We start from the raw sequence: 21,155 nt of genomic DNA on the forward strand, positions 1-21,155 counted from the left end.
AGAGAACCTGGACAGTCTTATCTCAATACGAACGTGTAAATGGTGCTATATGCAATGCAGCACGATTCACGACACATCACAGAAACAGGCCCTTCCGCCCAACAGGTCTGCACCAAATCCTCATCCTTACTTCAACTCGCTACCTGTTGCGCAGCTTCTGTCCCGCTGTTCACCTTCCTTTCATGCGAAGATACGCCTTAAACCTCACTGATGTGCCTGCTTCCACCATCTCCACGAGCGACCTAATGAAGGTGCGGTGCTCCAAAAGCTTGTCGTTTCAAATAAAACCTGTTGGACTATAATTTGGTGCTGTGAGATTTTTTTTTCAACTTTGACCACCTCCTCCACTGGCAGTGTGTTCCTGGCACCCAGCCTCTGTGAGAAAACGTTTCCCCCACCCACCTTGAACCTGTGCCCAAGCTGACCTGTCCACCCGAGGAAAAAGCCTCTGACTATCCACCCCATTTATGCCTCTCTTGGTCTTGTTGACCTCTACCAGGTTATGTATGTCTTCCCAATGGTATGTTCTGGTTGTGCCCACCAGAACCACCTGTGATACCATGGGTAGATACGTTGCCTCCAATCCTTCTTGACATTGGACTGAGTTTCTGATAGCAGTTGGGGAAGGATGCCCACACAAAGTCTTCAGTAGAAGATACACTCAGTCTTTATGAGGAGAGTAGGTTTATTACATAGTACTTAATGGCTAGTTACATGACAAGTGAGATACATGACAATCATTTATGAGACTTCAGGATGGATGCAAAAGCAAGTACACATTACTGCGAATGAAATATTCTGCTTAGAAACAATTAACAAGCCAAACAACTTACTGGTGAACTCCTCCCAGGAAGAGCTGGTACGTGGAGCTTACTAAACGCTGTCAGATAACATTTTCTGGCACCAACTGCATTTTACAACATCTCTGGTTTATTACATTATTTATATGACTATTACAAGTAAGTAAAATTGCTTTATCACTGCCTACGTCCCCCCACCCCCACTTTCCAACTGGTCAGTGACTAGGTAGGTTGCCCATTTAAGACAGATGAGGAGGAATTGTTTACAGAGGGTAGTGAATTTCTGGCGTTCTTTACTGCAGAGGGTAGTAGAGGCTAGGACATTAAGGCCGAGCTACTTTTAACCAGTGAGGGCTTCAACGGCTAGGGGGCAAAGGCAGGAAAGTCGGAGTTAAGGGTCATCAGATCAGCCACAATCGCGTTGAATGGCGAAGCAGTCGCGATGGGCTGAACGGCCTTCTTCTGCTCCGATGATTGCTACTTGAGGATCAAACATTCAGGTGAAGGTTCACTGGTGGACTGGAAAGTTGGCGGATCTTTGAATTCCTGGATGTTTTTTTCCAAGGAACATAGCCTGACGTTGATGTTGCCATTGGATCTTTGTTACCGTTGGAGGATCCTCAAGTTATATCAGAGACCAGAGCTACGTTTCGGAAAGAAATGATCTTTGCTCTGTTGCAGCAAGATATATGGGATCCATCCACTCTTTTGATTAAAATAGTCATTTCGTCGGCTTCAATGAGAGTGTCTGCCATTTTAGACCCCTTCCAAACAGCTGAATTGAGGCCACCACAAGTTCCTGGTCCTTATGGTGTCAAGGATGTCTGCTGAACAGATTTTGAAGATGTATGTGCAGTTGGAAGAAAGTTGAATCATTGCACAAAACCCATGAAGTCTGTGGCATCAGCTGACCTCTCGGTCATAAGGCGTGATGGACACCAACATAGTTAATCTTCAAGAATGCATATTTCCTCTTCATTCGAGTGGACATTCTTCCGACACCTATGAAGTCTTCCTTTGTTGAGTAATATTATGTTGATCATTATTTGTTATTTTTCTTTATTTGCCCAGAGGGCAGATAAGAGTCAAGCACGTTGCTGCCAGTCTGGAGTCACGTGTAGGACAGACTAGATAAGGATGGCAGTTTCCTTCCCTAAAGGGCATGACTGAACTAGGTGGGTTTCTATGATAATTAGCAATGGATTCATAGTTAATTCCAGATATTTATCGAATTCAAGTTCTACCATCTGCCGTTCTAGGATTCGAACCCGAGTCCCCAGAACATCACCTCGGTCTCTGGCTTAACGGTTCAGTGACAATACCACCAGGCCGTCATCTCCCCTGAGCTGTTTGAGCTTCTCTGACTTACAAGAGTGAGGCATGCTCAGAAGTGAGAAGGTTTGGTTTCTGGTCATGTGCATCTCTTCCACATAGTTTTGGTCCGTGTATTTTAAGACTGCGCTCAGTATTCCTTCAGCTTTGAGTCGAGCTCTGCCATAGGGTTCTTTGTCCGATGGTTATAATTGCACTCTCTTTAGCCAAGTTTTAATTTCAAGGAAAACAGTAAGACTTGCCACCCCCACCACGTCAAGTTTACAAACACTGAAGCAGGAATGGGCCTGCAAACCCTCAAGCCTCCCCCCAATATCCCTTGTTCCCTTCAGTCGAAAGTGCTAGATCTCATTTCTTCTTGAAAGCACAATGTTTTGGCCTCAACTACTTTCTGTGATAGTGAATTCCATAGGCTCATCACTCTGTGGGTGAAGCAATTTCTCCTTATAAAGTCATAGTTATATAGCATGGAAATAGACCCTTTGGTCTAACTTATCCACATGACCAGACTTCCTAAACTGATCTAGCCCCATTTGCCAGCATTTGGACCATATCCATCTGAACCCTTCCTATTTACCCTTAATCTTTGAACTATGACCCCAGGTTCTGGACTACTCCACCATCAGGAACACCCTTCCTGCATCTATCCTGTCTGGCCTTGTTAGAATTTTATGCATTGCTATGGGATTCCCCCCCGCCACCTCACTCATCTAAACTTCAGGGAATACAATCCTAACCGACACAATTTGTCCTCATAAGTCCATCCTGCCATCGCAGGCATCAATTTCACCCGCACTCCCCCTACAACAAGAACATCCTTCCTCAGATAAGGAAACCAAAAACTACACACAAAATTCCAGGTGTGGCCTCATTAAAGCCCTCTGTAACTATAGCAAGACATCCTGGTTCCTGCGCTCGAATCTTCTCGCTGTGAGTACCAACATACAGTTCATCTTCTTCACTGCCTGCCACACTTGCATGCTTACTTTCAATGACTGGTGCACAAGGACACCCAAGTCTTGTTGAAAATCCCCATCGCAAATCACAGCCATTCAAGTCATAATCCACCTTCCTATTTCTTGCTACCAAAGTGGATAACCTCGTATTTATCCACATAATCCTGAATTTGCCACATATTTGCCCACAATCACAAGTAACATCTCTGCATCCTGCTCACCCATCCACCCAGCTTCGTGACATTTGCACATTTTGAGATATTACATTTTAGTCGAAATCATGAACAAATACAGTACTGTGAATAGCTGAGAGTCCTTGGACTGATCCCCTGTGGTACTCTTACAAGTCACTGCCTGCCATTCAGAAAAGGGCCCATTTATCCCTACTCTTTGTTTCCTGTCTGCTAACTAACTTTCTATCAATTTCAATGCACTACCCTCCATGTGGAACTTCGTTGAGTGCCTTCTCCATGTCCAAATACACCACATCCACTGCACCCCCCCCCCCCCATAAACTCTGCTAATTACATCCTCGAAGAATTCCAGTAGATTTGTCGAGCAGGATTTCCCTTTTGTAAATCCATGCTGTGTCTGATTCTACCACTGTTTTCTGAGTGCTCTAAAATCCTTGATAACAGACTCTAGAATCTTCCCCACTACCGGTGTCAGACTCACTAGCCCAAAATTCCCTGTTTTCTCTCCACCTGCCTTTTTAAATACTAGGGTTACATTGGATACTCTCAAAGCTGAAGGAAGTGTTCCAAAGTTGAAAGTGTTTTGGAAGATGCTTCCGCTATATTTCGAGCCACTTCCCTTCAGAACCTGGACGACGATTATCGGGCCCTGGGGATTGGATGGTCTGCATTATCCATGTCATATCTGGTTCAGATGAGTCATCAATCACCCCCAGGAAGGGTTTAGTTGTCACTTCCAAAGATGGCATCTCATCCTGTGGAGATATATGCTCCAATGAGGGGAACTCCTGGTCTTCTGTCTTTTTTAACTCCCTACAGGGGCTTGCAGTAAGGTGTTCAGCACTTTGTGCTTTACTAGTCCTGTGGGCAAAAGGTAGTATTTGACTTTTTACATGCTCTGTGAATGCCCCACTCACATACAATAGTTGCACTGACTCGATAAAGCTGGGCCCTGCTTCAGTTTATACAGTTTCATTAATTCCATATCTGTAACAGTGAGTTCTAGCATCAAAGGGCTTGAAAATGTTTTGAGTTGGTCTTTGTGACGATCTTGGTATCTTTGCACCCTAGAAAGTTATCCGAGTCTGACAAACTTCTTCAACTGGATTGGCTCTCTGTTCTCTCGTGCTGTATGCGGATTCCACCATTACCTGGTCAGCTCTTTCAAATGTGAGATCTACTGATTGCAACATCTCTGAAAGAAATTGATCAGAAGTTCCAATGACAATTCTGTTTCAGTTTAATTCTGGTGGTATATCTCCATAATCACAAAATTCTTACAACCGATAAGGATGATTAACCAACAGATTGTTTTCTTCTATGACATCTTGCTGTTTATTACACTTTATGCAAAGTATTTGTCGAATGCTCTTACAATGTTTCAAAACTACCTGTCTCTTCTTTTAAATTCTGTTGTTTTAAGATACGATCTGCTATTGGATCTACCCAGTAAAGAAATGTGTTCACTTGCTCTTCTCTGGGCTTCTTCTGTAATGTGGAACCAATTTCATACCGAATGCATCGTTTCGCTCACACACAATCCAGTTCAATTCTGATTCTGTGGTACTTATGATCTTAAATTTGCTTGGAACTGTAAAATCTTTCTCAATTGTCCCCGTGTTTAACTGCTGTTGCTTCTCTGATTTCAATGATTTGCTTGAAGCCTGTTGTGGGATTTTGTTTCGGTTTGCGGATGCAGTTGGTTGAGCGGTTCGGGGTTTAGAACGTTCAGCCTATCCAGTGTTAGTTTAGCACCTTAGGCACTAACTTCCTTGTACAACAGATGGGACTCCAGTTCCTCAGAGCTTTGAATGCACTTCCCGCTGTCTGGGCTTTTGACTGGTCTCTCCACGGTGTGTATTTGCCGGTGTCTCAATAGGTGGGATGAAGTAGTGAATCCCTTTCCGCACTGGGAGCAGCAGAACGGTCTCTCCCCCGTGTGAACTCGCTGGTGTCTCAGTAGGTGCGATGAAGTAGTGAATCCCTTGCCACACTGGGAGCAGGTGAACGGCCTCTCCCCGGTGTGAACCCGCCGGTGTCTCAGCAGGTGGAATGAGCTGGTGAACCCCTTCCCACATTCCGTGCAGGTGAACGGCCTCTCCCCGGTGTGAATCCGCTGGTGCCGGAGCAGGGTGGAAGACTGGGTGAATCCCTTCCCGCACTCGGAGCAGGTGAACGGCCTCTCCCCGGTGTGAACCTGCTGGTGCCGGAGCAGGTGGCACGAGTCGATGAAGCCCTTCCCGCACTCGGAGCAGGTGAACGGCCTCTCGCCGGTGTGGATGCGCTGGTGCACGACGAGGCTGTCGGAGTGCCGGAACCTCTTCCCACAGTCGGCGCAGCGGAAGGGCTTCTCCTCGGTGTGAATCCGCTGGTGGATCAGCAGGCTGGACGGGAACCGGAAGCTCATCTCACAGGAGACGCAGCTGAAGGGCTTCTCCTCAGTGTGAACCCGCTGGTGCGTCAACAGGTTGGACGAATAAATGAAGCCCTTCCCGCACACGGAGCAGATGAAGGGCCTCTCCCCTGTGTGAGCGCGCTGGTGTAATTCCAGGTTGGAGGACTGAGTGAATCCCTTCCCACACACGGAGCAGGTGAAGGGTCTCTCTCCGGTGTGAGTACGTCGATGAATTTCCAGCTTCGACGGGCATGGGAATGTCTTCTCACAGTCTCCGCATTTCCACGGTTTCTCCATGGTAAGAGTATCTTTTCTTGTTTCAGGTTGTTGGAGCCTCATCCACAGACAGGACACAAGTGCAGCTTCCCCCTCTGTGAACAGTGGAATTTTTATTCAGGCTGTGTAACTGGTTAAGTCTCTTTCCACTGTCAGTGCACTGAAACACGATCACTTTGCTGTGCGTGTGACTCGGTGCTTCCCCAGTAACACTGACGTTTCCTACAGACAGAACAGACAAACATATTTTCCTCCATATTCAAAGGGCGGGTGATATTCCGTGCTAACGATTTGAATCACTGCCAGATCTTAACGTGATGCTTACTTTAAGTTACCCTTCTGCAAATCCTCCCCTTGTATTTTCCTGGAATTGGAGACTGCAACAGGAGGAGAGAAATTCAGGATAGACAGTGCTCGCTTCTAAGGAACATTCCTTTCTCTCCTGCTTCCTAAATCTGTCATTCCCTGTCCCACAAACTCTCCTCTTCTCTCGGGCTGAAATCCAAATTCAGTGCACCATCTCTTCCTTCAGTCCCAGTTTTGGTCCCCTCTCTCTGCTATGTTCACTTCACCCAGCACCTCAACGTCAATAAGTCAATCATTTTCTCTCCTGCTCATAGGGGCCTGGAGCCTCTCTACTGTGTCACTGCAGTGCTGCAGGTAGAGTGGGTAAGAAGGAGGCTGAGAAAGTGTATACAGTTATCAGTAGGTAGCGAAAGAGTTAACATGATTAGATTAGAATCCCTACAGTGTGGAAACAGGCCCACACCAACCCTTCAAAGAGTAACCCACCAAGGTCCATTTCCCTCTGACTAATGCGCCTAACACTATGGGCAATTTAGATTATTTTAGATTCCCTACAGTGTGGAAACAGGCCCTTCAGCCCAACCAGTTCACACCGAGCCTCCAAAGAGTAACCCACCCTGACCCATTTCCCTCTGACTAATGCACCTAACACTACGGGCAATTTAGCATGGCCAATTCACCTGACCTGCACATCTTTGAACTGTGGGAGGAAACCCACGCAGACACGGGGAGAATGTGCAACACAGACAGTTAATCAAACCTGGGACCCTGGTGCTGTGAGGCAGCAGTGCTAACCACTGAGCCACCATGCAGCATGGACAATTCACCTAACCTGCACATGTTTGGACTGTGGGAGGAAACCCACGCAGACACAGGGAGAACGTGCAAACTCCACCCAGACAGTAGCCCGGTGCTGTGAGGCTGCAGTGCTAACCACAGAACCACCATGCTGCCCATAGTTTAGGGTTACTTGACAAAAGACTCAGTTGGCATGAGTTGGACTAGTTAAGAACTTGCAATTAACAATGAGGCAAGGGTAGTGGGTTAACAAGGTGAAAAGCATCCATTATGTATTGCCAATTAACAAGGTGAAGAACATCCATTGTATAATGCCAGATGGCTTAATCTTTACTGTTGATGCTCATCTGATTGTAACGGTTAATATAGATGTTGCGTTATTTGGATGGAGCTCCCTGTAAGTGACAATATAATTCATTACAAATCTGCTGTTCAAGAGAAGACCAAGAACTCATGTCTCTGTGTACATGGGCAATCGTTCTGTCTCTCCAAGGCCCAGAATATAGACGAAGGCTTTAGCCAGACTGTCTGAGTGCTTGCTTCGACTGATACGGGGATAGGAAAATGGGACGTCAAAGGCAAACGAAATTTTGGCATCTACTGGTAAAGAAATCGAATATAAAAGTAGGGAAGTGTTGCTGCAACTATACAAGGCATTAGTGAGACAGCACCTGGAGTATCGCATACAATGTTAGTCTGCTTACTTGAGGAGGGATGTAGTTGTATTGGAGGCAGTTCACCAGGTTGATTCCAGCCATGAGGGGTTTGTCTTCTGAAGAGATGTTAAGGAGTTTAGGCCGATACACTCTGGAGTTTAGAAGAATGAGGGGAGACCGAATTGAGGCACACGGGATGCTAAGAGGGATTGACAAATCGAACGTAGCACAGACATTTCATTATCTGGGGCAATCTAGAATGAGATATCCCAGATTTAGCAGAAGGGGAGGCATTCTTAAAACAGAGTCTTACAGCACGGAAACAGACCTTTCTGTCCAACTAGTCCACGCCAGCCATGCCCCTAAACCAAACAAGTCCTACCTGTGTGCGCTAGGCCCATATCTCTCCAAACATTTTCTTATTCTTATCCAAATGTCTTTTAAACACTGTAACTGTACCTGCACCCACCACTTCCACACACACTGTGTAAAATCAGTTGCCCCTCAGGTCCTTTTCAAACCTTTCCCCTCTCAGCTTAAAAATATTCCCCCCTCTTCTTGAAATCCCTCACCCGTGGGATAAGACACCAGCCTCATCTACACGCCTCATGTTTTGAAAAACCTCTGAAAGGTCGCCACTCAACCTCTTGCTCTCCGGTGAAAAAAGGCCAAAGCTATTCAGCCTCTGCTGAGAGCTCAAACCCTCCATTCCCTGCAACATCCTGGTAATTTCTTTCTGAACCCTTTCCAATTTAACAGCATCCTTCCTACAGCGGGTGATGAGAACTGGACACAGTACTCCAGAAGAGGCCTCACTAATGTCCCAACTCCTATTCTCAAAAGGTCTGAGCAATGAAGGTCAGCGTGCTAAATGCCTTTTTAGCCAACATGTCCACTGATGATGCAAACCTCAAAGAATGATATATCCGAACTCCTAGGTCTCTCTATTGTATAGCACTAGCCAAGACCCGACTTTTAATTGTACAAGTCCTGTCCTTGTTTGTACTACCAAAAGGTGAGTGAATCTGTGGAACTGACTCCCACGGAGTGCAGTGGATGCTGGGACATTGAGTAAATTCCAGGCACGGTGGCTCAGTGGTTAGCACTGCTACCTCACAGCGCCAGGAAGCAGGGTTCGATTCCCGCCTCTTAACCTTGCCATTAGTCTCCAGCAGTGAGTAGAGTGGGTTCTATCCTGATTATATGTTTTATTGAAATCTGTCTCTTGACTAAATTTTAAAATTATAAACCATGAGAACTAAGTTAGCCTGGAGCACTGTTTTTTTTGGGAGCAATAAGATGGTGCTATTTTCTGGGTCTGTAGATTGTGAAGGGGCAAAGATGGCTTTTAGTAGAGTGATATGCTCTTTTTGTCAGATGTGGGAGTTTAGGAAGAGTTTACATGTTACTGAGGATTATGTCTGCAGGAAGTGTCTTTGGTTGCGAATCCTATCGGATCAAATGGATCGGTTGGAGCAACAGTTGAGGCAATGAGGAGTTTACAAGAGCCAGGGGATGTGATGGATGGCAGTTATAGGAAGGGAGAAAAGTCGCAGATACAGTCCGATAGATGGGTTAACTCCAGGAAAGGTAGGAGAGGGAGGTAGGTAGGTAGTGCAGGAGTCTTCTGTGGCTATCCCCATTTCAAACAAGTATGCTGTTTTGAAACATTTAGGGGTGATGAACTCTCAGGGGAATATAGCATGAACAGTCAAGTTTCTGGTATTGAGACAGGCTCTAATGCAATGAGGGGTACCTCAGGTTCCAAGCAATCAATTGTGTTCAGGGACTGTCTAGTCAGAGGCACAGACAGTCACTTCTGTGGCCAGCAGCAAAAAATCAGAATAGTATGTTGCCTCCCTGGTGCCAGGATCAAGGATGTCTCAGAGAGCGTGCAGAATGTTCTCAAAGGGGAGAGGGACCAGCAGGAGGTTATTGTACACATTGGAACCAACAACATAGGAAGGGAAAAGGATGAGATTCCTAAGGGAGAATATAGAAAGTTAGGCAGGAAATTAAGAAGGAGGTCCTTGAAGATAGTAATATCTGAATTACTCACAGTGCTACGAGCTAGTGAAGGTAGGAATAGGAGGATAGAGCAAATGAATGCATGGCTGAGGAGCTGGTGCATGGGAGAAGAGTTCATATTTTTGGATCATTGGAATCGCTTCTGGGGTAGAAGTGACCTGTATAAGGATGGATTGCACTTGAATTGGAAGCGACTAATATACTGACAGGGAGATTTGCTAGAGCTGCTCAGGAGAATTTAAACTGGTAAGGTGGGTTGGTGGGGGGGAACCCAGGGAGACAGTGAGGAAAGAGATCAATCTGAAACTGGTATCGTTGGGAAAAGGAGCCACTCAAACACTCAGGGCAAGCAGGGACAAAGCAGTGAACAAGCTAGGACTAATAAATTAAACTGCATATACTTCAATGCAAGAGGCCTAACAGGAAAGACAGATGAACTCAGGGCATGGTTAGGAATATCGGACTGGGATATCATAGCAATTACAAAAGTATGGCTCAGGAACGGACAGGACTGGCAGCTTCATGTTACATTTACAAATGCTATAGGAAGGATAGAAAGGGGGACAACTGAGGAGGGAGAGTGGCGTTTTGATAAGGGATAACATTATTGCTGTAATTCGGGAGGATATTCCTGGGAATCTATCCAGGGACGTTATTTGAGTGGAACTGAGAAATAAGAAAGTGTTGATTAACTTATTGGGATTGCATTATAGACAGCCTAATAGTCAGTGGGAAATAAATTTGTAAGGAGATTTCAGTTATCTGTAAGAATAATAGGGTGGTTAGGGTAGGGGATTTTAAGTTCCCAAACATAGACTGGGACTGTCATAGTGTTAAGGGTTTAGATGGAAAGGAATTTGTTCAGTATGTACAAGAAAATGTTCTGATTCAGTATGTGGATGTACAGAGGAACCTCAATTGTCTGAATACGAATTATCCGAAAACCAGATTATCCGAAGGAGGTCTCGAGATCCCGATAGAAACATTACATCAAAGACGTGTTTCCAGCAGTGATCGCTTCTTTTGTTTAAAGTGATTAAACAGGCAAAGTCTCCAAATGACTAACCTCACGCCCTCGCTCTCTCCCTATACTTTCCCTGGAGTTCAACAGAGGGGTGTACCTAAACCCCCCTGTCTCCAGATAATCTTTCTAAAATTGTCTCGTACAGGGCAGAGGTGGAACCCATCAAAAGGTTGCAGTAAAATGTTGTGTGTGTAGCTGTATGTGTGTGCGTGTGTGCACTATTTGGAGACATACCTCACAAAGGCAGCTGCAGCAGCAGCAGTCTTGTTGTTGGTGTACAGTCCGGCTGCCCCGGAGAGGGGCCGAGAGTAGGGAGGAGCGGAAGGGCGAGTAGGGGAGCAGTTGGGGGCCGGGGCTGGAGATTAGGCGAGGGGACAGCTGTTGGCAGCTGGGGGTGGGCGAGCGAGATGGGGAGGGGTGGAAATGTTGGATGGAGTTCGGGGGGGTGGGCGGGGAAGGTGTTGCAGGGTTGGGTGGGCAGGGGCGGTGTTGAACAGGGACGGGTGGGGGTGGAAGGGCCAGGCGAGGGGCGGCAGCGTTGAACCGGGGGTGGTGGGGGGAGGGGCTCCAGGGCTCGCACGTGGTGTGCTGCTGCAGTCTCCTGAATGGGGAGCAGACATTAAAAACACCGACCCCAGAGGAAAGGCATTTAATCAATTAACCGTATAATCGAGTTTCCGAACAAAAAAGTGCCCGCCCATCTCGATTGGATAATCGAGGTTCCCTGTACCTACTACAGAAGATGCAAACTCTTGGCAAATAAGGCAGGGCAGGTGACTGAGGTGTCAGTGGGGGAGCACTGTGGAGATAGCAACCATAATTCTATTAGTTTTAAGATAGTGATGAAAAACAAGAGACCAGATCGAAATATTGAACTTCTAAATTGGAGGAAGGCTAATTTTGACAGTATTAGGCAAGAGCTTTCAAAAGCTGATTGGGGGCAGATGTTCGTGGGTAAAGGGACGGCTGGAAAATGGGAAGCCTTCAGAAATGAGATGACAAGAGTCCAGAGACAATATATTCCTGTTAGAGTGAAAGGGAAGGCTGGAATGTGTAGGGAATGCTGGATGACAAGAGAACTTGAGGGTTTGGTTAAGAAAAAGGTATAGACGGGAGAGATTAAATGAATCCTCAGAAGAGTATAAAGGCAGTTGGAGTATACTTAATAGGGAAATCAGGAGGGCAAATAGGGGACAAGAGATAGCTTTGGTAAATAGGGTTAAGGAGAATCCAAAGGGATTTTATAAATACATTAAGGATAAAAAAAGGTAACTAGGGAGAGAATAGGGCCCCCCAAAGATCAGCAAGGCAGCCGACGTGTGAAGCTGCAGAAGATGATGGAGATACTAAATGAGCAGTGTTTACTGCGGAGAAGGCTATGGAAGATATAGAATGCAGGGAAATAGATGGTGACATCTTGAAAAATGTCCATATTACAGAGGTGGTGGTGCTGGATATCTCCAAACGCACAATAGTGATAAACCCCCAGGACCTGATCAGGTGAATCCAGAAATCTGTGGGAAGTTAGGGAAGTGGTTACTGGGCCCTTTGCTGAGATACTTGGATCATCAATAGTCACAGGTAAGGTGCTGGAAGACTGGTGGTTGGCTAAGGTGATGCCACTGTTTAAGAAAGATAGTAAGGAAAAGTGAGGGAACAATAGACTGGTGAGCCTGACATCAGTGGTAAGCAAGTTGTTGGAGGGAATCCTGAGGGACAGGATTTACATGTATTTGGAAAGGCAAGGACTGATTAGGGATAGTCAGCATGGCTTTGTGCGTGGAATATTGTGTCCTACGAACTTGATTGAGTTTTTTGAAGCAGTAGTGAAGAGAATTGATGAGGGCAGCGTGGTGGATGTGATCTATATGGACTTCAGTCAGGCGTTCGACCAGGTTCCCCATGGGAGACTGGTTAGCGAGGTTAGATCTCAGGGAGAACGAGCCATTTGGTGACAGAACTAGCTCGAAGATGGAAGACAGAGGGTGATGGTGGAGGGTTGTTTTCCAGACTGGAGGCCGGTGACCAGTGGCCACAAGGATCAGTACTGGGTCCGCCACTTTTTGTCATTTATGTATGATTTGGATGTGAACAGAGGAGGTATAGTTAATAAGTTTGCAGATGACACCAAAATCGGAGGTTACCTCAGTGTACAATGGGATCTTGATCAGATGGGCCAATGGGTTGAGGAATGGGAGACTGAGTTTAATTTAGACAAATGTGAGGTGCTGTGTTATGGAAAAGCATATCAGAACAGGACCTATACAGTTAATGATAAGGTCTTGAGGAGTGTTGCTGAACAAAGAGATTTTGGAGTGTGGGTTCATAGCTCCTTGAAAGTAGACTCACGGGTCGATACAATAGTGAAGAAGGCTTTTGGTTTGTTTTCCTTTATTGGTCAGAGTATTGAGTATAAGGGTTGGGAGGTCATGTTGCCTCATGGACCGAATCACTTGCAATTCTGGTCTCCTTCGGATTGGAAGGATGTTGTGAAACTTGAAAAGGCTCAGAAAAGATTTCCAAGGATGTTGCCAGGGTTGGAGGGTTTGAGCTATAGGGAGAGGCTGAATAAGCTGGGGCTGTTTTTGCTGAAGTATCGGAGACTGAGGGATGACATTATAGTAGTTTATAAAGTCATGAGGGACATGGATAGGGTAAATCGACAAAATCTTTTCACTGGAGTAGGGGCGTCCAGAATGACACAACATAGGTTTAGAGGGAGAAGAGAAAGATATAAAAGGGACCTAAGGGGCAACTCTTTCACGCAGACGGTGCTGCATGTATGGAATGAGCTGCCAGAGGAAGTGGTGGAAGCTGGTACAATTGCACCATTTAAAAGGCAGCTGGATGGGTATATGAATAGGAAGAGTTTAGGGGGATATGGGCCAAGTGCTGGCAAATGGGACACGATTAGGTTAGGATATCTGGCCGGCATGGACGGACTGGACCGGGTTGCTCCAGTTTCCTCCCAAGATCCAAAGGCACGCAGGTATGGATGCATTGGCCATTGCTGAATTGCCTGGTACTCCCCAGGGATGTGCAGGCCCGGCGGGCATTAGGTGGAGTGTGGGCAGTAGGATGCTGTTCGGAGCGTTGGGGTGGGCTCGATGGGCCGAATGGCTTGCCTCCATCCACACGATGGGAATTCTACGAGGAGGTGGAGACACTTTTAATCAGCAATAGGTTGGCGGGTTTATGGAAAGTGGGCGTTGAGGGTGAGATGAGTTGAGCCACGACTGTATTGAATGGTGGGGGGGGGGCACCACAGGGAGCGGAGTCCTTTACTTCCCCCCTCCACCTCTACTCTGATTTAATCCCTGCCCTTCCCTTCACTTTTTTTGTTTTGATCACACACAACATTTCCCTTTGACGGGAAGGGCACCGCTTGTCACCGGCCACCTGATGAAGGGCTTTTGCCCGGAACATCGGTTCTCCTGCTCCTGGGATGCTGCCTGACCTGCCGTGCTTTTCCCGCACCGACTCTGATCTGAACACTGCCCACTTGGGCGTGTGCTTTCTTGCTGGTGGTGGTGGGAATCGAATAAAGATTAGCAGACCCTGTTGTCTTTAACTGCACGCACACAACGTGGGCGCTGGGGAAAACATTTTATATATATATTATATAAAGAAAGCAGGAGGATATGAGCACAAAACAAATCTGACCAGGATTGAATGGGAGAGCAGGCTCGAGGGGCTGAATGGTCTCCTCTCCTTGCTTGACGTCACACCCCAGACCTTGGCGCATGCGCACTCACCCCCCCAACCCCAACCGCGCGCTGCAACAAAATGGCGCCGGTAACCGCCGGATCCGGTCACCGGGAATGGAGATAGGGACGGGGGAGAGAGAGAGAGAGAGGGGGAGGGGGAAAAACAAATCCTCGGAAAGGCAAAGGCGAGCACCGCGGATCTAACATTCGGCGCTTGAAGCCTGCGCCGGGTGTTAACGGACCCTTCCCGCCCACCTCCGGACCGGCCTGTTCGTCGGCACCGCTCCGCTTCCGCTGCCACTCACCAGCCGCACAGACACGAACAAACGATTCGCCATCGCCATCGCCCGGTCTGCGCATGCCCGGCACCTCCCTCTTCTTCTTCCCTTCCCCCCCGGGAGGTTCCCGACGTCGCGCATGCGTGCGGGCACCCCCCTGCCGAGCCTACAGGGCTTTCCCCGCCGCGGGGCACGACGGGTAATAGACCCGCCATTTCACGCCTCCGCCTCCATTTTTGATCATCCTTTCGTGTATGTTTGTGTGTGTGTGTGTGTCTCTCTCTCTCTCTCTCTGTGCTGTCAACGAGGGTAAACGCGGCTCCCCTGTCCGCGGTCTCACACCCGCAGTCGGTGTCTGGGAAGCTTTGCTTTCCGCTGTGGGGACAGCAAAAGTTTGGAGGAGGAGATTACACCAGCAGCACAGTCCGAGGAACAAAATGAGAGGCTGCGGCGTGCAGATTTATACGTGGAATGTGTGTGCAATGAGCATCATACACAACGTGTCAGACGCTTTATCTCGATTTATTTTAGCCACGTTACAAGGGTTTTTACGCACGCAAAGACTTCAGCTGGCAGGACAAGTTTAAAATGTTGGAGCCAATCAGAAATTGCTCGAGAAACTCAGCAAGTCTGACAGCATCTGTGGAGAGAAAGCAGGGTGAACACTTCGGGTCCAGTGACCCTTCTTCAGAACTATGTTATTTCGGCAGGTATTAAAATATTTAAAATCAGAAATTCACCCAAAACGTTAACTCCACTTGCCCTTTAACAGATGCTGCTGAGTTTTTCCAGCAATTTCTGATCTTGTTTCAGATCTCCAGCATTCACGGATCTGTGGGGTTGGTTATAAGTTTAAAATAGTGTTTGGACCCATTACCCTACACTTGTGAAGCAAACTGGTAAACCGTTGGTTTGGCTGTGGTAAGAATATGGTATCTTATACCAGGAAGGATGTCAGAGTCAAAGGGATGGTTGAGAAAAGGCTCAGTGAGTGGGTCAAGATATTCCAACACAAAGGAAGTCAATCAGTCCATTATGCCTTTGCCAGGTCTCACCCCTCAAAATACCCGAACATAAGTACATAAAGTAGGGTTAGAAGCTACAAGCATAAATAGCTATGTGGGAATATGGCTGCCTGCCGCATTATCAAAAGGGAAAAGACAAAATAGGACGACCGAGTAATGACTTTTCCAGGATGTCGAGTGTTCAGACAGTGTGGCAGTGCTGGTTAAAAGAGATATTGTCTTGTTCAATAGAAAGGATGTTAGTGAAAATGCAAGGACAGAATTGATTTAGAATACATAGAACAGTACAGCACAAGAAAGGCCCATGATGCTGTGCTAAATGTAATGCCAAATGAAACTAATCCCTTTTGCCTACCCTTGGTTGACATCCCTCCATACCTTGCATATTCATGTGCTTATCTAAAGGTTCCTTACATGCTCCTATTGTATCTGCCTGTACCATCACCTCGACAGTGCGTTCCAGACTCCTATCACTCTGTGTAAAAACACTCCCCCCCCCCCCCCCCCACCTTAAATACATGCCCCCTAAGATTAGACATTTCAACCCCGGAAGAAAGGCTCTGACTGTCAACCCTATCTCTGCATCTCATAATTTTACAGACGCTTATCCAGCCTCTGCAGCTCCAGAGAAAACAACCCAGGTTTTTCTCGCCTCTGCATATTGTTCATACCCTCTCACCCAGGCAGCATCCTGCTAAACCTCTTCTGCGCCCTCTCCAAAGCTTCCACATCCTCCTGTGAACAGAATTGAATGCAAGACTCTAAATGTGGCCTGACCAAAATTTGAGCTCAGAATTAAGAAATTTCTGTTTGAAAGCTACGGATATTTTACAGGGCTGAAAATGATTAGACAGAATAAAATAGTGGAGGGTGTCAGCAGACAGATCACAGCAACGTGTCTATACCACATGATGGCGATATTCTGCCGAACATATTTTCATTCCCATAAGATAAGACACCTGCAATGCTTTTATTCATGTCGAAAGAGGCGGATCTGCAAGAGGCAGGTTCTGCCACATGTGAAATCGTTTTCAGATGTCATTGTAGGAAGATGTTGTTTTTGGTGTCGGCACATGTTTGCTAAGGCCACTGACTGACATGGAGACACACGCATCCCCTCACAGGTGATGTTGCCACTTTCCTCTGTTGTCAGTCAGTGTCTCCAAGGTGTGAAAGTCGATACTTTGGGCCTTCACATCCAGCATCCTTGGCGCAGGGGTTTCAGTTGCTGATCCTACAGCCTCCCGCACAGAAAATCCTGGGAACGTGACCACATTCCGTCCTGCAAATGGGCTCAATGCTTGAGCTAGAGCAGTCGGCACTGGCTGACAAGGACCCACAATTTGAGGGTCAGCCAAAAACATGGTCGCAGCTCGCTCTGCACAATTTGCTGACCACTTCCGGTGGGGTGTTATTCAGTGGTGAAGGGTGTGCCACCCTGTCCCGTGGCCTATTTTCCTGGCACTGACAGCGAACGAGAGGGAAACACAAGCCATGAGCCTTGGGTACAGGAGAGGTCATTAAGATCCTGCGCTGCTCGCTGAAAGATGTGCAGTTTGAAATTCAGACATCACCTTTCAAACTGAGGGACACCCAACACTCATCTTGACGAGCAGGAGGTCATGAAGCTGCAGCAGTCGCTGGCAATTTCTGGGCTTGTACAGTTTGGCTGGACTGATTGAGCTCATCAAGTTCTACGCTTCTTCAAGATCAATGGATGTGCCAGTAAAATATTTCGCCGTTCTGTTTCATGTTCCTTGGCACCTTGTGATCGAGGTGCCACGGTGACGGAATGTGCAAGAACGGGCGGGAAGGGATAATCAACTCACTGGAGACATTCGTCAGTCGAACCTTTCAGACACCGAGTTCCAGATTTTGCAGCAAAGGTCGATTTAAGATCGAAGTAAAAGTTCGAAGGTTTACTCTGGACGAGGTTTCTTGAACTAAGAGAAAGGATTGTATGTGGCAGTGTTCGTAAAAAGGGGGGGGAGGGTGGATATTGGGAACCGTGTAAACCAGTGGGATGTCCAGAAATTAAATTCCAGCTTCTTACGGGGTTGTTAACTCTATGCTACTTTCTCCCCACCCCCTACCTTCCTCTAGCTTATCTCTCCACGCTTCAGGCTCACTGCCTTTATTCCTGATGAAGGGCTTTTGCCCGAAACGTCGATTTCGCCGCTCCTTGGATGCTGCCTGAACTGCTGTGCTCTTCCAGCACCACTAATCCAGTATTTGGTTTTCAGCATCTGCAGTCATTGTTTTTTTTTACACCATCAGAAGAAGCAAACCCAGTATTGTCAGACTCTAAATCCTGGATGAGAGTCACAGCATCAAGAACAGCAGAGCCTGTCTCCAGCAGTCACTTATGAACACGCATACGTGCCAACAGGTTGAAGGACCTGGGGAATGCTTTCCCACACGCGGTGCAGGTGAACGGTCTCTCTCTCTCTGGTGCCAACTCGCTGGTGAACAAGGAGAGTGGACGAACACTTGAAACTCTCACCACAGTAAGAGCAGGTTCTCCTCAGTGTGAATGAGTCGGTGAGACTTGGGAGTGGAGGAAAGAGAGAATCTTGTCCCGCACACGGGGCAGGCGAACGGTTTCTCCCCGCGTGTGAATCCGCTGGTGGAACATGGGGGGAGGATGCCTTGAGTAAATCCTTTAGCGCACACGGAACAAGGAACACGGCTTCGCCCCGGTGTGAGCGCGTCGGTGGTTTTCCAACTGGGACGGGTGATTAAATCCTTTCCCGCAGTCCACGGTTTCTCCACGGTGTGGGTGTCCTCCCGGTTCCCAGGAGTAGTAACCAGTTGGGCCCCATCCATAACACAAAACACACCGACAGCTCCATCCCCCCCCCCCCCCCACCCACCAACCAACAATGTGAATGTTTTTGATGTTTCTCAGGTCGTTGTTGCTCTCTCTACAGTGGGTTCACTGGAGCACTTTCACTTGGGTGCATGCACGCTTTTCCAGTCTCGCCCAATACTCAAAACCTTTTTTTTCCGCTGAGAAGCTCTTCACCTTCCGCTGTCCGAGGCAGACGATATTCAGGTTCTGATGAACTGACTGACTCTGTTGCCATGTTTGGTCTGAGTCCTTTACTGACCTGCAAAAGGACAAAAGTCAACACAGTCAGTCCAGGATAGAAATTCAGACAATTTCAGTTTCTACGGAACATTTTCTTCACCCCCCTCCCCCCAACAATGTCTTGTTTCCCCAAAGCTGTAAATCCCTGTTCTACACAACACGCCATCCCTCCTCCCTGGGCTGAAATCTCAACACACCTCTCCATCACTTTCCTCCACATTCAGTGTTCGCCCTCAGTGCTGAGCATGGTCAGAGCACAGCCAGCAGTCGACAGACCAGTGGATGTGTGCAGTGCTGTCCTGTCTTTGGCGTGTGTACACGTGGACCACCCGCAGTGCCAGCCATCCCTTCCACAGCCACATATGTTTGTCATGTCCCCAGCCAGGAGGGTGGGATGGAGCCAGTCACCGGCCCAGGGGAGGTTTTGCAACACCTTGTGGAGTCTCGGACACGGGATTCGGGACTGGGAGCTCCCCGGTGCAGAGTTGGGGGGGGGGGGGATTTCTCCCCTTCTTCCCATCCCTCCTCCTGCTGTGCACTCATGGGGGGGGGGGGGGGGGGGGGGGGGTCGAGTGGGAATGGGATTGAGCGGTCACGTGGCGCCCAGGGCCAACAGAGTTGCTGAGGCAATGGGAGGGAAGAGAAGACAGGAGCACGCAGATTTCAGGGCCTGGTGAAACGGGAGATTTGGAGGGGGGTTTGGCCCAGTGGTTTGGGGGAAGGAAGGGAGGTCGGAGAGACAGCTGATCGGAGGGATGCTGAGGGACTCTGGAGCCCACAAGACCCTCCCGCAGGAGCACACGTTGGAAGCAAGGGCAGAGGAGACACGGAAGAGAGAGGCACAACTTCAAAGACGACAGCAATTAAAAAAAGACTTGACATGCATCTCTTTGAAACGATTTATTTTGACTTTTATCCAGAAGACTCGGAAACTCCCAGCTCCGCTCTCGGAACTAACGACAGCCGAAATAAAACGGCGGTGATCCCGGCGGCTCACGGGTGAACCCGCTGGTGCCGCAGGAGGGTGGACGAGTGAGCGAACCCCCGGCCGCACACCGAGCAGCGGAACGGCCGCTCGCCGGTGTGCACCCGCTGGTGCTCCAGCTGGTTGGACAGGGTGGTGTGGCCCCGGCCGCACACCGGGCAGCGGAACGGCCGCTCGCCGGTGTGCACCCGCCGGTGGGTCAGCAGGTTGGCCAGCTGGGTGAACCCCCGGCCGCACTCGGGGCAGCGGAACGGCCGCTCGCCGGTGTGCACCCGCCGGTGCACGGTGAGGTCGGACAGCTGCTTGAAGCCGGCGCCGCAGTCCGGGCAGCGGAACGGCCGCTCGTCGGTGTGCACCCGCTCGTGGCGCATCAGCTCCCCGGCGCTCTTGAAGCGCTTGCCGCAGCCCGGGCAGCGGAACGGCCGCTCGTCGGTGTGCACCCGCCGGTGGGCCAGCAGGTTGCACGGCAGGGAGAAGCCCCGGCCGCACTCGGCGCAGGTGAACGGCCGCTCCCCGGTGTGGCGGCGCCGGTGCGACTCCAGCTCCACCGGGTAGCTGAACCCGCGCCCGCAGTCCCCGCACTTCCACGGCTTCTCCGGGCTGTCCGCGGCGCGGCCCCCCCTCCATGCTCCCGGTCACGTTCGGCGTTTCCAGGCTGCAAGTCCTCCTCCTCCTCCTCAAACACCCTGCGAAAGCTGAATTAAAACAGGAAGGAAGGAAGCCCCGTGTCAAAAACACACACACACACACATAAAAACAGGATTTGGAGATGCCCGTGTTGGACTGGGTGTGTGCACAAAGTTAAAAATCACACAACACCAGGTTATAGTCCCAACAGGTTTAATTGGAAGGACACTAGCTTTCGGAGCGACGCTCCTTCATCAGGTGATAGAGGAGAATAAGACTGTAAGACACAGAATTTATAGCAAAAGTTGACAGTGTGATAGAACTGAAATGATATATTGAAAGTTCACTAACAATCCAGTCTCTTTCAACATATCATTTCAGTTCTATCACACTGTCAACTTTTGCTATAAATTCTGTGTCTTACAATCTTATTCTCCTCTATCACCTGAAGAAGGAGCGTCGCTCCGAAAGCTAGTGTCCTTCCAATTAAACCTGTTGGGACTATAACCTGGTGTTGTGTGATTTTTAACTTTGTACACACACCTGCTCATCTGCCTTGGGGGGGGGGACGGGGGGGACGGCACGATCGAAAGTGACCACGGGAAGATGCTGAATTGTTACACACACACGCAACCCCCCCCCCCCCCCCCCCCCCCAAAAAAAATGATTTGGAGATG

General features: G+C 48.5%; 1 protein-coding gene across 1 annotated transcript; it reads right to left on the reverse strand.

Moving 5' to 3' along the window:
* Window positions 1-667: 667 nt before the first annotated feature.
* On the reverse strand, window positions 668-20,486 carry LOC140459979 (uncharacterized; the record flags this gene model as incomplete). The annotated part of the gene is made up of 4 exons (XM_072554394.1): window positions 668-6,048; window positions 14,778-14,907; window positions 18,801-18,885; window positions 19,864-20,486. Coding segments are annotated over 4 exons (1,848 nt in total), but the record flags the coding sequence as incomplete, so codon positions are not given.
* Between the last annotated feature and the right edge of the window lie 669 nt (window positions 20,487-21,155).

This window comes from Chiloscyllium punctatum, chromosome 36, assembly GCF_047496795.1.
Source record: "Chiloscyllium punctatum isolate Juve2018m chromosome 36, sChiPun1.3, whole genome shotgun sequence".
Taxonomy (NCBI): Eukaryota; Metazoa; Chordata; class Chondrichthyes; order Orectolobiformes; family Hemiscylliidae; genus Chiloscyllium; species Chiloscyllium punctatum.